Genomic DNA, 14,640 nt, shown 5'->3' with positions numbered 1-14,640 from the left:
ACACTCTACATACCCACAACACATGGCAAAATATACAGAAATGGTTCTCTAGAAATCATTACCAACTTACTTGGAATTAGTGCTACCGGTCTTACTTTCAGGGAAGATCCAATAACAATGAGAAGATCAACTTCATCTTTGTCATACTTCATGGCTCTATGAAACTGTTCTGGTAAATTTTCACCAAAAAAGACAATCTCTGGTTTCATGATAGCAAGCGGTTCATCAGCTGGGCATCTAGGACATCGAGGAACTACCTATGTGTTCCAGGTTTTGGTTGAGGAGGGAAAGAGAACGCCAAGTCCAAGTTAGAATAGTGAACATTTCCACACTTAGCAAGAAATCATTTCAAATTTATCAAAACAGAAAAACTGGATAAAACCTAAACACCAACTATAAATGACCCCCCCACTTATTTCACTAACATACAATGAAATACAGTTGTGCTATTATCTGCTGCTAATATCTGTATAGATTCACATTTGACATTAAAGAAAATTAAGAGGAAAAAGCAACATGTGTATACATGTACATGAGTCTTAACCTTTAAAAAAATAGAAGTTTGGGACTTCCTGGTAGTCAGGTGGTTAAGGATCCACCTGTCAGCGCAGAGGACATGGGTTTGACTCCCGGTCCAGGAAGATCACAGGCCGCGGGGCACCTAGGCACACACAGCCATGCAGGAAGAGGAGTCTCCAGTGAGGAGCCCGCACTCCACAAACAGGAGCCCTGCTCACTGCAACTAGAGACGGTCTGTGCGCAGCCAAAGTAAAATTTTAAAAAGTAGTGAGTTTGTAAAATACAATTCCATTCTAATATGTTATCTTCTCATAATTTTATGATTTTATATACAGCTAAGCACACTGAGTTTTATTTCTGGATGCTTTTTATTCTCTACTATTATCTTCTTAAAATTTTTTTGGTAATGAGCATACATGAAATATTTTGTAATGTTTAAGAAGTCAATTTCATCATTCAAAACTGATTATGAGGACGACTTTGATGGTCCAGTGGCTAAGACTCTGCCCTCCCACCGCAGGGGCCCAGGTTCCACCTCTGTCCAGGGAAAATCCCACATGCTGCAACAAATATCCTGCACAAAGATCCACAACTAAGACCTGTCGCAGTCAAATAAATACTTTTTAAAAAAGATTATGAAGCGATGTTTTCAACTTAAGGTAATGAAAGGTTTTTAGGTACTTCTCTGTAATCCCCCATAGTCATGGATGTTTCTGTACCACATAAATACTTTCAGCGGGGGAAAAGGTTTGAGGCAAAAGAAACAGATCAGAGAAAAGCACAAATCCTAAGATATGGGTGACAAATTACCTGATTGAAAATATCTCCTCGTACAGCTTCACAGTCAACTTTATATTTACAAATCAGGCAAGATGCTGTTGCAAAGGAACCTAAAAACAACCAACAAATACACGTTTTATTAAAGAAGTTTTTCCATTTCTTAAATAAGTTATAATTAAATCTGAAACTAGAAAAGCTGGAGACTTTAGAAATTTTAAGAGCTTCCACAAAAGAGATCTTGATATAATGACCCTTCCCCTAAAGCTACTCTTTTAATAAAATAACCAACTCCTCCAGAACTAAAACTGCAGATGTGGAAGGTTACCATTGTATTAGCTTAACAGTTTTGTTTCAGGAACAGTTTAGATACAATAAAAGTCTATTCAAACTTGTTTTAAAGTCTTCAAATTTCTGAATCCTGTATATCTGACTGAATCAGCAGTTCCCTTGATTTCCTCAAGATGCCATGTTTTTTTCATCCATAACTAATATCACTTTTGTAATAAAAAAGGTTATTTAAAAGAATGTAATAGGCTTCCCTGATGACTCAGTGGGTAAAGAATCCACCTGCAATGCAGGAAATGTGGGTTCAATCTCTAGGTCATGAAGATCCTCTGGAGAAGGAGATGACAACCCACTCCAGTATTCTTGCCTGAAAAATCCCATGGACAGAGGAGCCTGGTGGGCTACAATCCAGAGTTGCAAAGGGTCGCACATGACTAAGCACACTACTTGAAACTTGAATGTACACAACTGCTACATCTTTTGAAATCCAAATTAATATCTGACACTTGACACAATTAAGAGTTGAGGCCCAAAAAAAAAAAAAGAGTTGAGGCCAGTATTTCAGGTTTCGTATTTTTGCAGTCTACTTTCCTTATCTGCACCTGATCAGGTAACATGATTAAATGATAAGGCTTAATCGCCATTCCTAAATGACAGCCTACTTACTAATCCTACTTTTTCCTACAAAACTAATAACGGGAAAAGCAATTCTGAAGTTTACTAACCATGACACTGAATTATCCTTTGGATTCCTGCAACCTGCTCCAGTGTATCTATGTTCTGAGTATAGTTGCGAAGTAGTTTTCCTTCCTTATCAGACAAGGCTATGAATTTGTGACAAAGAGATGGTTGGAATTGTCCAGGATATATTTCCTAGATAATGCAAAAAGCAGAAAAAACATTAAGTGTTAACCATGTCACAGGTTTAGGTTTAACAACAACAAAAAACTACCAATGATAATTAGAAAACAATACATGACAATCTCAAAGCATCTAGATGGATGCAACACACACAAAAGGATTTTTGCTATAATATAAATAAAACTCAGCAATTAGTGAACATGGCCTCTCGAAAAGGATAAAAATCGACCTGCAAACATCTCTTATAAATGTTGATATTTTAATAAAAGTCAGAACAAATACATACCTTAATATATATCTAATTTTTGTTGGCTGCAAATTCAGATTTTTTTTTTTGTAAAGGAAAAGGGGAAAAGTTTATATTGAAATAAAAAATACCAAAGATATGGTGACTTTTTTAAAACTAAAAAAGGCACTGTCAACATAATATTTAAAATTTTTGATTCATCATTCATTATAAATATCAACCTGTTGGAAGTTTAAAGCTAAAGTTTTAATTCCTTACCAAACTTGCTTTCCTTCCACTGCACAGGCACATACTGGCATAGTCTAGGGCTGCTCATGAATGCTGAGTTGCTGGATTTTGTGTGTGTGTTTTTCCCCCCAAATAATGCTTCAATGCTGTTTCTTCTTTAAAAACAAAGAATTCAGATATACACATGGCAAAAAGATCAGAAAAAAAGTATCAATTTTGGTCCTCTCAACTTTTGACAGTGTTTTTATTAAATTTCATTTAGTAAGTGACTATGGCAAAGGAAGTTTCTTCTCTACTTTTTAATCGAAGTAGTACTTCTACCTACTTCCTTACCATTCATTACCGCCTCTAACCTATTGAAGTGCTAGCAAAAAACTAGATACAACCATATGTCCACCAACAGAGGACTGGCTGTATAACTATGGTACATCCGGAAGAGTGGACTGTGCAGCCATTGAGATGAATAAGGGAGTGACCTGCAAGATGGCCCATGACATGTGAAAAAAGTCAAGTTAGTTACCAATGTGTATAGTTTTGTTTTTGTTGTTTTGTAAAGAAGCAAAAATGGGAATTATATGCAAAGCATAGGTACTTTCATTTAAACAAGTCAGGAAGGATAGAAACAAGCTATAAAACTGGGAAGGGGGTTGGAGTCTTCAATTCTGATATTATACAAAAAGTTTAATAGTAAAGATTCTACATGACTTTAACTTTTAACTTACTTAATATTTCAAGTTTAAAAAACAGTCTACCAAGATACCCTTTAGGTGAGAATAATAGGCATGTCTCATTATAAATCTCATAATAAGGTCTATCACATACATGACCATATGCTGCTGAAAATGTTACATACACAAAACCCAAGAATTCTGCCTCCCAAATTTTTATCATAAAGTTCATGAACTCTGCAATTCAAAAAGACAATGCATATAGAAAGAAGTAACAAGTGAAGAGTTTATTAAAGCTAATGTTTATAAAAAAACATTATGTCACATTATGTTTGGACAACTAGGTTATGCTCTATTAACCACTGTTTTCTCATCAGATTACTTTGTTCTAATACCAGCACCTTATAAATCTCCCCTCTAGAAATAGCTGTTAGGATTTTTTTTTTAACAAATACAATATTCTAGGCAACGGACAGAACAGTAGTCAGGGAAGTGCTAATAGCATGCCAGCACTACAAGAACAAACGGCTGCCTACCTTCAGAGCAAGGCTGAGCAGCAGCAAGAGTACCAGGACTCCACCCCACAGAATGAAGTTGCATGTGCGTTATTGCCCACCCTTTTTAAAAGGTAAGGATTAAGAAGAACAAAATCCTGTGAGACACTAGCTCTTCTCCCCTCTGACTGCTTAGTAACTATCCTGAGTAGAAAGTTTATGACCAACTGATTACTTCAGTAGAAACAAATGGTCATCGATGATCTTCACCATGGGTAGGAAATAGTACCCAAGACAGAAATTCAGAAAAAAAAACAAAACTAGCCAAAACGTACAAGACCATACCAGACGTCACCCTTGTATTTGGATTCAGAACCCATTTTGGTGATGGCAAGACAAATGGCTTTAGCATGATTTTCAATTCCTGGGATTATGGGAATAAGAATGAGCCCAAACACAGGCTTGCAAGACATGGCCTGGAGGAAGAGAAAAACATCTCAAGAAGACAGCGAAAGGAAGGCTAGGACAGAATGAAGAAAGTCAGGGAGACTGCAGAGGCCAATGCTGGTGCTGGCAAAAAGGAGTAAAGCTTCTGCAGTGACTTATCTGTGGTGACTGTGGAGACTTTTCATGAAAGAATTTAATAAACTAGAACTGTTAAAAAAAAAAATAAAAATTTGTGGGATACTAGATTCAGCTCTGTACTCCAGTTTCCCTTCATGTCCAACCCACTAACAATTCAGGGTAATTCAGTACTTAGATTTACAAATCAATTCCTGTAGTTTGGAGTAATTTATGAAAGGTCTGTTTTATTTTGTAAGCTTACATTTAATGGTTATTTGAAACTTTGTCTATTTTCTTCCAAATATGCAGTGGACCATGTCTGAATCACTAGATTTAAGTACTGCATTCCAACTAAGGGATATAATCTGAAATAATGAGAAAAATTTACTCTGAAAGGACTGTTTTAACAGAACTACCCCTAAATAAGGACTCACCAAAGTTTGAGATGCCACTATTTCAACAGACAGTACGAAAAGTTGTTAAGAAATTACAATTTAAATGTTCTAAGCTCCCAACCAACCCCTTAACAAGGAAAATTTGTTAAAAATCCAATCAAGGGCTTCTCTGGTGGCTCAGTGATAAAGAATCCACCTGCCAATGTAGAAGACATGGGCTCAATCCCTGGTCCAGGAAGATCCCAGATGCCATGTGGCAACTAGGCCCATGCACCGCAACTACTGAGCCGGTGCTCCAGAAGTCTGACGGCCGCAACTACTGAGCTCACATGCCACAACTTACTGAGGCCTGAGCACCCAAGAGTTTGTGCTCCCAAACAAGAGAAGCCACCAGTGAGAGGCACCATAAAGAGTAGCCTCCACTTGCCACAACTAGAGAAAGCCTGCATGCAGCAATGAAGATCCAGCACAGACCAAAAAAACAGATAAAAAAAAACCTAATTGGCTGGCAGGAAATACAACTTTCAGATAAAACACACATTAATTCTTCTTGTTGGAATTGTGACATTCTGGATATGTTCTAAGACAGGCCATCCTAAATCTGAACATCCTTAAGTCCTATTAAGGAACCAGTCACGTCGGTTGGACCACTGTTATTGCCATAGGAATCCATTTACAATAGATTGGAAGCAGAGCTGGGACCAAATGCTTGAAATGCTATTAAAATGACAAGTTGCTTTTATAAGCTATGTCCAGAAATGTGCAAACAATCCAGTAATTGGCCACAAGCAACCAATGTGACCAAAACTAAAGCTTATTTTTTGCCATAGTGAGTTTTCATGTAGGAATAATGGTTTTTCTCCAGATGCTCTCTGCTTGTTTGCTTCTCACAATTTCTACCAACATGAATGAGAATCCAGTCAAAGGCAGGGGTGTTAACTGAAGCCCCTTGAAACTAGAAGTACTCACCAAAGTTAAGCAGCCACAGGCAACATGTCCACGAATGAGCGTGGCTGTGTTCCAGTGAAACTTTATTTATAAGTCACTGATACTAGAATTTCATATAATGTTCACATGATGTAAAGTATTATTCTTTTTATTTTTTTTTTCATATCCATTTAAAAGTTTTAGCTCACAGTTGTAAACAGGCAGTGGGCCACATCTGGACTAAGGCTGTACTTTGCTGGCCCCTGTACTAACATAACATTAAGAGAATTTCAATTAGTGAAGCTATTCATTAATACGTAATGTATGTCCCAGGTATAACAGGAGCACTTTATAATAATGCTGCAGACTGGGCTGAGGACTGGATTTTTACATTTTCAAGGACTGCAAAGGAAAAGAACACAGTATGACAGAGTTCCCATGTGGCCCACAAAGCAGGTTACATTTACTACCAGGACCTGTACAGAAAAGATCTGTTGATTCTCCTTTCTAGACATACATATCCCCATCTTGCAAGTGAGAAAACCAAAGCACAGAAGTAACACCAAAAGTCACAAAAGCCAGTAAGTAGCAGAACTATCATTCAAACCCAGTTTTGATGCCAAAGTGCAGCTCTTAGCCACTATGCAATTTCTGACCCCTCAACTTCATGTTCCCTGTTTTTTCTTCAGGTGAAGTACCATTTCTATTAGGTACTGCAGATGAGTCTACTGAGACTAATCTAGTTAAGTATATTTCATATTGCACATCCTGCATGGCATTACTGGAGACAAATTCTAATCACCCACCAACACTCTTCAAGAACATATGTTCTCACAACTTTCTTGATGGCACAGTGGATAAGAATCCACTTGCCAATGCAAGGCACATGGGTTCAATCCCTACACCAGGGAGATTTCAAATGGCACAGAGCAACGAAGCCCGTGCACAACTACTGAGCCTGTGCTCACAAGCACTGAGGCCGAGGCACCTACAGCGTGTGCTCTGCCAACAAGAGAAGCCATCGTGTGAGAAGCCAGAGCACTGGGATGAAGAGCAGCCCCTACTTGCTGCAACTACAGAAAGTCTGAGGAAAGCAACAAAGACCCAGTGCAAGCAAAAATAAATAATTTTTTAAAAAATACATGTTCTTGGGAAGTTCCTGGCAGTCCAGTGTTTAGGACTCCACACAACTTTTACTGCTATGGCCCAGGTTCAATGCCTGGTCAGGGAACCAAGATCCCACAAGTTCTGCATTGCAAAAAAAAAAAGTTCTCACAAATCAGTATGAAGAAAACAATCTCAGTGGAAAAAAAAATTACTAAGAACAACAGGCGATTCAAAGATATACACATGGCAAGTAGTAAGAAGCAGTCATCTACGCTAGTATTAATAACAAAAAAAGTACAGTTAGTTTTAACTGCCTTAAAAACTCTAGATAGCCATTAACAGATGGTTAGATATACTGTGGTTCAACTACCAAACAATACTATGCAGACTTTTCTTTAAAATGAGGTATATTGGAGAAGGCAATGGCACCCCACTCCAGTACTCTTGCCTGGAAAATCCCAGGGACGGAGGAGCCTGGCGGGCTGCAGTCCATGGGGTCGCTAAGAGTTGGACACACTGAGTGACTTCCCTTTCACTTTTTACTCTCATGCATTGGAGAAGGAAATGGCAACCCACTCCAGTGTTCTTGCCTGGAGAATCCCAGGACGGGGGAGCCTGGTGGGCTGCCGTCTATGGGGTTGCACAGAGTCGGACACGACTGAAGCGATTTAGCAGCAGCACAATATACTGTTCATTATTGACATAAAAATTAAATAGCAAAAAATAGAATAGAGTTGAGAAGCAAATTAATGACATTGAGAAAGAAGACAAAAGAAAGAATATAGACTAAAGTAATTAGATAAGAAATGAGGTATGTGGACGACAAATACAAGGATAATCAAAATCTTTGAAGAACCCCAAAAGTGACGCCAAAAATATTTTTAAGTATTTAGGCAGAACTGAAACCACAAATAAAAATGTCATCTTTTGACTTAAACGGATCAATATCGAGGTTTCTGGGAAATAAACTTTAATAATAAAAAACAATTCTTTAGATAGCCAGACACAGAGAGCAAAGTATCAAGAAGGGTAAGAAATCGCCCCAGTTTCCCCCACAAAAACCAATGTTGAAGGTTAGGAGATATGTCTACATGACTAAGGGAAAGCAAGCAGAAATGGCCAGTGTCATGCTCAGACACATGAAAATTCAATTATAAAAGGAAGAGGAAAACACAATCAAATGTGAGAACACCCAAGGATGATAATAATTCCCAAAGAACTTTTTGAAAAATTGCCCCATAAAATGAGAAAAGAGTAGTAATGATGTTTAGAGCAAGCAAGAAATTGTGACAGAAGGCCTGGTGGAAAACAGTGAATTCATTTAGACAACAAAAAATGCAGGAATATGGTTGTAAAAAACTTTGAATGTTACAAATGCAAATAAAATTGAACAACAGAAAAATGCAGAGGTGACAGGAGATGAAAAGGAATAATAAAAGAGTGCAGATTCATTCTTACCACTCATTGTTAGCATTAACTCAATGTAACTTAGCACTCAATGTTAGCATAGCTAGGAGTCAATGAAAAAAAAAAAACAGAAACATGTCTCTTATGGGTTTTTTCTTAATATTAGAGGAATGTTTTAGAAATAAATATGTCTTGAAGTAAAGACACATTATTCAGAAGTTTAATAATAAAAAAAAAAAATAATAAAATGAGGTATATTTAAGAGCCATTATGAAACTATTTCCAAGAATATTAAGTGGGGAAAAAAGCAATATAGAGAAAAGAGTGTGATTTTATTAGTAGTCATTTTTAAAGTACTATTAGCAACTTACAATAATATTTCTCCCCCCTACACACACACACACACAAACAGGTTTACTCTTTTTTTCCCTAGAAGGAAACCCAGTGAAACATTTCACCATGGTAACCTTTAAGAAAGATTAAAGATAGGAAAACTGAAGGGAGAGGCCAACTAACATGTTTTCTACGGTTTCAATCTTTTCAAACCATACACACAACACACAGACATTCTTAAAAAAAAAAAAAATAAAACCAACAATACTAATGTATCATGAGAGGCTTTTTCTGTGGGGCAAAGGGCATGGGCATGCTAATTTAGCTTTCCAATACACTTCTGATGGGAATACATTTTATTCACCCAGAACTATTAGCAATTTTGCTTTCAGGAAATTTAGAACATTAGAAACATATCCAAAAGGACAATCAGCAGTACATTTTTAGTAACAGAAAGCAGGAAACATCCAAAATGAACACTTGCCAGATGAGTTACAATAGATGGAACCTATGATGAACCACCTGACTAACACTGATTGTTATCAAGTATTCAAGTATCTGACAGAAAGTTTACTGAATGGAAAACACTACAAATGAGCTGGTTTTAAGATTCCTTAACCTTGTAACTACATAATCTGGTATGTTTGTACCTATCAATAAAGTGACAATTTACTGAATAAACATACATTTTTGGAAGTTCGTTATTTATCCCTCTCCTTTCCTTGAATTTTATCCCTTGAGGGGAAAGGACATTCACCGTATTCAATATCAGATAGCAACTATATCTTTGAAAACAGTCCTTTAAAAAACAAAAAGTTATTCTATACAACCTCAGTTTCACCTTCACTGACTCTTAATAAAAATCACTCATATTTATTAGCCCCTGATAAATGAATTAATCTTTATAACTGCCACTCATATAGGAGGATTGGTTTTCATGGATTCCCGAGAACCATGGCCACAATTCATTATCAATTTAAGCCTTATGCAAGAAGACGATGGTTCAAAACAAGAATATATAGCTTTAATGTTGGCCTTAATTGTTCTCCAATAGAAGAACTCAAAGTGGTGCCATAGCTAGGCACACTTGCTACACTAGTGGCTCAAACGGGGAGCAATTTTGCAGGAGACGTCTGGCAACATCTAGACACATTTTTGATCGTCAACACTGACGAGAGGGTGCTAATGGTATTTAATAGGAAGAGGCCATTGGTTGCTGCTAAATATCCTACAGTGCACAGTACTCACTGCAAAGAATTATCCATCCCAAATTGTCAACAGGTTGAGAAACTGCTCTAATGAACCAATAACCTCTTTCACACACCTCTCCCATTACTTGGAGGTCCCAATCTAGAAGAAATCTGTTTCTTCTCCATTATATACAATTAATGGCTTGATATATCTAGAGAAACTTTCCTTCCAAAAAGGTCTAAATTCACAATATTTCCTTTTTTCATGGCTTTATTATTAAATTCATTTTCTTTCAAAATGAACCCCCCTACATTGTTGGTGTAAATTGGTACAAGCACTATGGCGTTTCCTTAAAAACCTAAGAGAGCTGACACATGATCCTACAACCCACTCCTGGACATATATCCAGAGAAAACTATAATTCAAACAGATACATGAAACCCCAATGTTCTGTAGTACTATTTACAACAGCCAGGACGTGGAGACAACGTCCATCAACAGATGACTGATAAAGATGTGGTAAATATATACAGTGGAATATTATTTAGCCATAAAAAGAATGAAATAATGTCATTTGCACCAAAATGGATGGACCCAGAGATTATCATACTAAAGTGAAGCCAGACAGAGAGAGACAAAATCAAACATCACTTCTTTTAAAAAATAAGAATAACTAACTTACTTACTAAACAGAAATAGATCCAAAGACACAGAAACAAACTTGTGGTTACCAAAGGGGGAAGGGGGTTATATAAACGAGGAGTCTGGGATTAACACATACTCGCTCCTACATATAAAACAGACAGCTGGGGCTTCCCTGGCAGTCCACTGTTCACAATCTGCCTGCCAATGCAGAGGACATGGGTTTGACTCCTGGTCTGGGAAGAGCCCACGTGTTGTGGAACAACTAAGCCCGTGCACCGCAGCTACTGACCCAGTGCTCCCGAGCCTACACGCACTTCAGCGCTGTGCTCTGCGACAGGGGAAGCCACGAGCAGCCCCTGTGCCACAACGGAAGCGCAGCCCCTGCCTGCTGCAACAAAACCCAGGACAGCCACAAATAAATAAATAGAAACAGGTAGCCTATGAAGACCTACTGTATAGCACAGGGAACTACACTCAATATTTTATAACAACCTATAATGTAAATAATCTGGAAAAAAAAAAGTTACACAACTCAATCACTGTGCTATACACCTGAAACCCATTTTAAATCAACTACACATCAACTTAAATTCATTTTCTCTCACAACTAGAAAGTAACCATCTTTTTTAACTTTCTGCCTAGTATAGAAACTGGTAGAAAATTTTAGATTCTGAGTATTTTACTCATGTATTCTTTTTGGAATCTACTAAAATATTACAAGACTTACATATCCTCCCCATTCTTAATTTCTGAACACTGTCCTTCATTCTTTGTCCTTTCTTATTTGTCCTTCAGCTTTTTCCTATTTATTCATTTTTAGACTCTAACTCAATCTCTCTTACCTATTACCATTCATTTTAAGCGGTACTTCAGCAACTAGATGCTTTTCTTTTGGTAGTTTTTAATGTGAGAACTGAACAACAATCTTATATAAGTAGCAGTTATAAAGATTAATTCATTTGTTTAGCTCCAACTTTCATAGAGAAGTGACACATGCTGCCTCTCCCAACTTTTTCTTCTCCCAGGCACCATAAAATCTGTACACGGTCACAAATTAACACTGCCATTTTTACTCTGGGCTTCCCAGGTGGCTCAGTGGCAAAGAATCTGCCAATGCAGGAGACACAGGTTTGATTCCTGGATGGGGAAGATCCCCTATAGTAGGAAATGGCAACCCACTCCAGTATTCTTGCCTGAGAAATCTCATGGACAGAGGAGCCTGGTGGGCTACAGTCCACGGGGTCACAGAGAGTTGGATCACTCAGCGACGGAGCACAGCACAGCAACATTTTTGCTCCAATTCAGATCTTATTTTCTCTTTTGCCCTGTCTAGGTTTCTATCCTGTGCATTTTTATAACCTGTCTTTGTAAGAGTAATACTTAATTGCTCCTGTACATTCTTATACATCAAAGCCAGTTTAAATTGCCTGGAGAGATCAGCTGGTAGAGCATCAGATTTTTAATCTGAGGTTCAAGTCCCTGTCAAAGCACCAAAAATAAATGAACAAGAATATTCTACTAAAACCAGTTTAAGCTAAAACTGAATACTCATTATGTACATTAGACAACAAAGGTTACATTCTTTCTCACCTTGCTATTTGTATTCTCAGTTACCATATTTTCCCCAAGTGTGAGATTACTACCTTCACTAGGCAATTTAATATACACTTAAGTGACAGGGTTTTGAAAAACCTGGGAAGTTAGTTTGGGCATGTTTTTTGTTTCCTCTCAGAACACAGAACTTACAGCAAAAATCTTGTGAGCATTAAATAAATCAATGCACCAGTAAATCAAGCTCCTATACTCAGATACAAGATCAAAGTAATTTCTAGTTACTTGATGGCTTTCTTAAAGAGTTCATTCCTGTGCAGTCCCCTTGGGGAACTGGTGGTTAGGACTCTGCACTCCCACAGCAGACTGCAGGAGGCATGAGTTCCACCCCTGGTCAGCGAACTAAGATCCCAAAGGCCACACAGTGAGGCCAGAAAAAAAAGTGTTAATTTCCGATAACTAGAGCCAGTGTTCTAAGTCCAATTCAAGAAACCAAGTAACTGGTCTTCAAAGTCTTGCAGCAGTACCCCTAGCACCAGTAGGTAAAAAACAGTAAATCTTCACAAATTCACATTCTTGTAACAAAGAAAAATAAATAGAAACTAACTTTACATTATTTGCTCAGTTCACTGTGAACCAGCAGTCTATTCTCAAGGATAGACCATCATCACTGCTGATATATGAAGTTCAAAAGTTTTCTAAGTTTCAAGTTGATTATTGGCAAGATTCAAATTTCTCTTGGTAGCCTGCAAAGTTTTCAAATTCAGTTTTCAGTTTTAGCAAGTAAATAGTTTTCTAAGAAATTCCAATGTAATATCCCCATTTTATTCTAATTCCTGTTTATAAGCACACTTGCACAAAACAAAATTATTTAAGATAGTCCATCAATTTAAGCTAACACATGTATTCTAAATTGGAGGAGGTTTTCCTATAGTTATATAAACACACCACATGATTTGAAAGTAGTTGAGGTCATCCTTTAATTAAAGTTCAATTCCATTTCATTTCTATGCCCATTAAAGAATAATCAGTAATACAAAAGACCCTCTCAAGTATACTGAAGTTTAGCAATAACAATTTACCAAATTTTGAATTTACTGCACCAGTAACTATTAACATCATGCAAGCATACCTCAGAGACACCATGAGTTTGGTTCCAGACCACAGCAAAAAAGCAAGTAACCCAATCAAGTCAGTTAAATGAATTTTTTTGGTTTCCCCATTCATAGAAAGTTATGTTTATACTATACTATAATTCATTAAGTGTGCAATAGTATTATATCTCAAAAAAATGTACATTCCTTAAATAAAAACATTTTATTGCTAAAAAGAATGCTAACCATCACTACATCCTTGGTAATAACAAAGATCACTGATCTCAGGCCACTGTAACAAATAATGAAAAAGTCAAATACTGTGAATTACCAGTGTGTGACACAGAGACATATGTAAGCAAGTACAGTTGGAAAAATGACACCTACAGATTTGCTTGATGTAGGGTTACCATTATGCCTCAAATTTGTAAAAACAAAAAAGCTCACAGTATCTGTGAAGGTTAAGGATACAGAAGCAGGGGCTTCCCTGGTGGGGTCCAGTGGCTAAGAGTCCACCTGCCAATACAGGGGGACATGGACTCGATCCCTGGTCCAGGAAGATCCCACATGCTGCTGGGGCAACTAAACCCATGAGGTGCAACTACTGAAGCTGAAACACCCTAGAGCCTGTGCTCTGCAACAAGAGCAGCAATGAGAAGCCTGTGCGTCCCGGAGCAGTCCCCGCTCGGCACAACTCCAGAAAGCCCTTGAGCAGCAGTGAAGAGCCAGCGTGGCCCCACCCCCCAAAATTGAGAGGTGAACGCTTAAGTAAAGCATACAGTGAGGATGTGCACAGACTGTATGCAAATACCATTGTATATAAAGGACTTAAGCATCCTCAGATTTTGGTATCTGAGGGAATCTTAAACCAATCCCCACCTCAGATACCAAGGGATGACTGTGATGTCAAACTTTAAACTCCACAGTTGCCAAATAAAAACATCTGAATCATATACACGATTCATATTTTCCAGTAACCACATTAACAATGTGAAATTTCCACAATTTATAACCCAATACCAAAGTATTGCTATTTACACATATAATCTTTATATATAATAAAATATTTTGTATGTTTTTCATACTAGGTTTCCAAAACCTGGTATGTCTTCCACACTTGTTAACATAACATCTCAGTATAGAACACTTAGGTACTCAATAGCCCCACATGGCAAATGGCTTCTGAACTGGACACAGCAGCTCTACATACTCTAGAGCAGAATCAACCCTGACTAAAACGCAATCTAAGAACCTTCTCCACCCCAATCACAGGCATATCTCCTCATACTATAAAACATACTGAGCAGATGTTATAATCTTTGTGATCCATAAAAAATATTCAA

General features: G+C 37.5%; 1 protein-coding gene and 1 pseudogene across 2 annotated transcripts in view; one reads left to right on the top strand and one right to left on the bottom strand.

The window, feature by feature from the left end:
• Positions 1-14,640, bottom strand: part of SIRT1 (sirtuin 1) — a 28,027-nt gene that overhangs the window by 7,134 nt on the left and 6,253 nt on the right. Inside the window, exons 2-5 of one of the 2 annotated variants that reach the window (XM_043926042.1) lie at positions 2,951-3,075; positions 2,310-2,457; positions 1,330-1,409; positions 71-257 (exon numbers count right to left, since the gene is read on the bottom strand). In XM_043926042.1, coding sequence (XP_043781977.1) covers positions 71-257; positions 1,330-1,409; positions 2,310-2,457; positions 2,951-2,983 — 448 coding nt within the window. In that variant the 5' untranslated portion in view covers positions 2,984-3,075. The remainder of the gene's footprint in view (positions 1-70; positions 258-1,329; positions 1,410-2,309; positions 2,458-2,950; positions 3,076-14,640) is intronic. The other variant, XM_043926041.1, reaches the window with a different exon arrangement.
• LOC122709133 lies at positions 4,092-4,669 on the top strand (annotated as a pseudogene).

The sequence above is a fragment of the Cervus elaphus genome, chromosome 15 (genome assembly GCF_910594005.1).
Source record: "Cervus elaphus chromosome 15, mCerEla1.1, whole genome shotgun sequence".
Classification (NCBI taxonomy): domain Eukaryota; kingdom Metazoa; phylum Chordata; class Mammalia; order Artiodactyla; family Cervidae; genus Cervus; species Cervus elaphus.
This window is presented reverse-complemented; position numbering and strand designations above follow the sequence as displayed.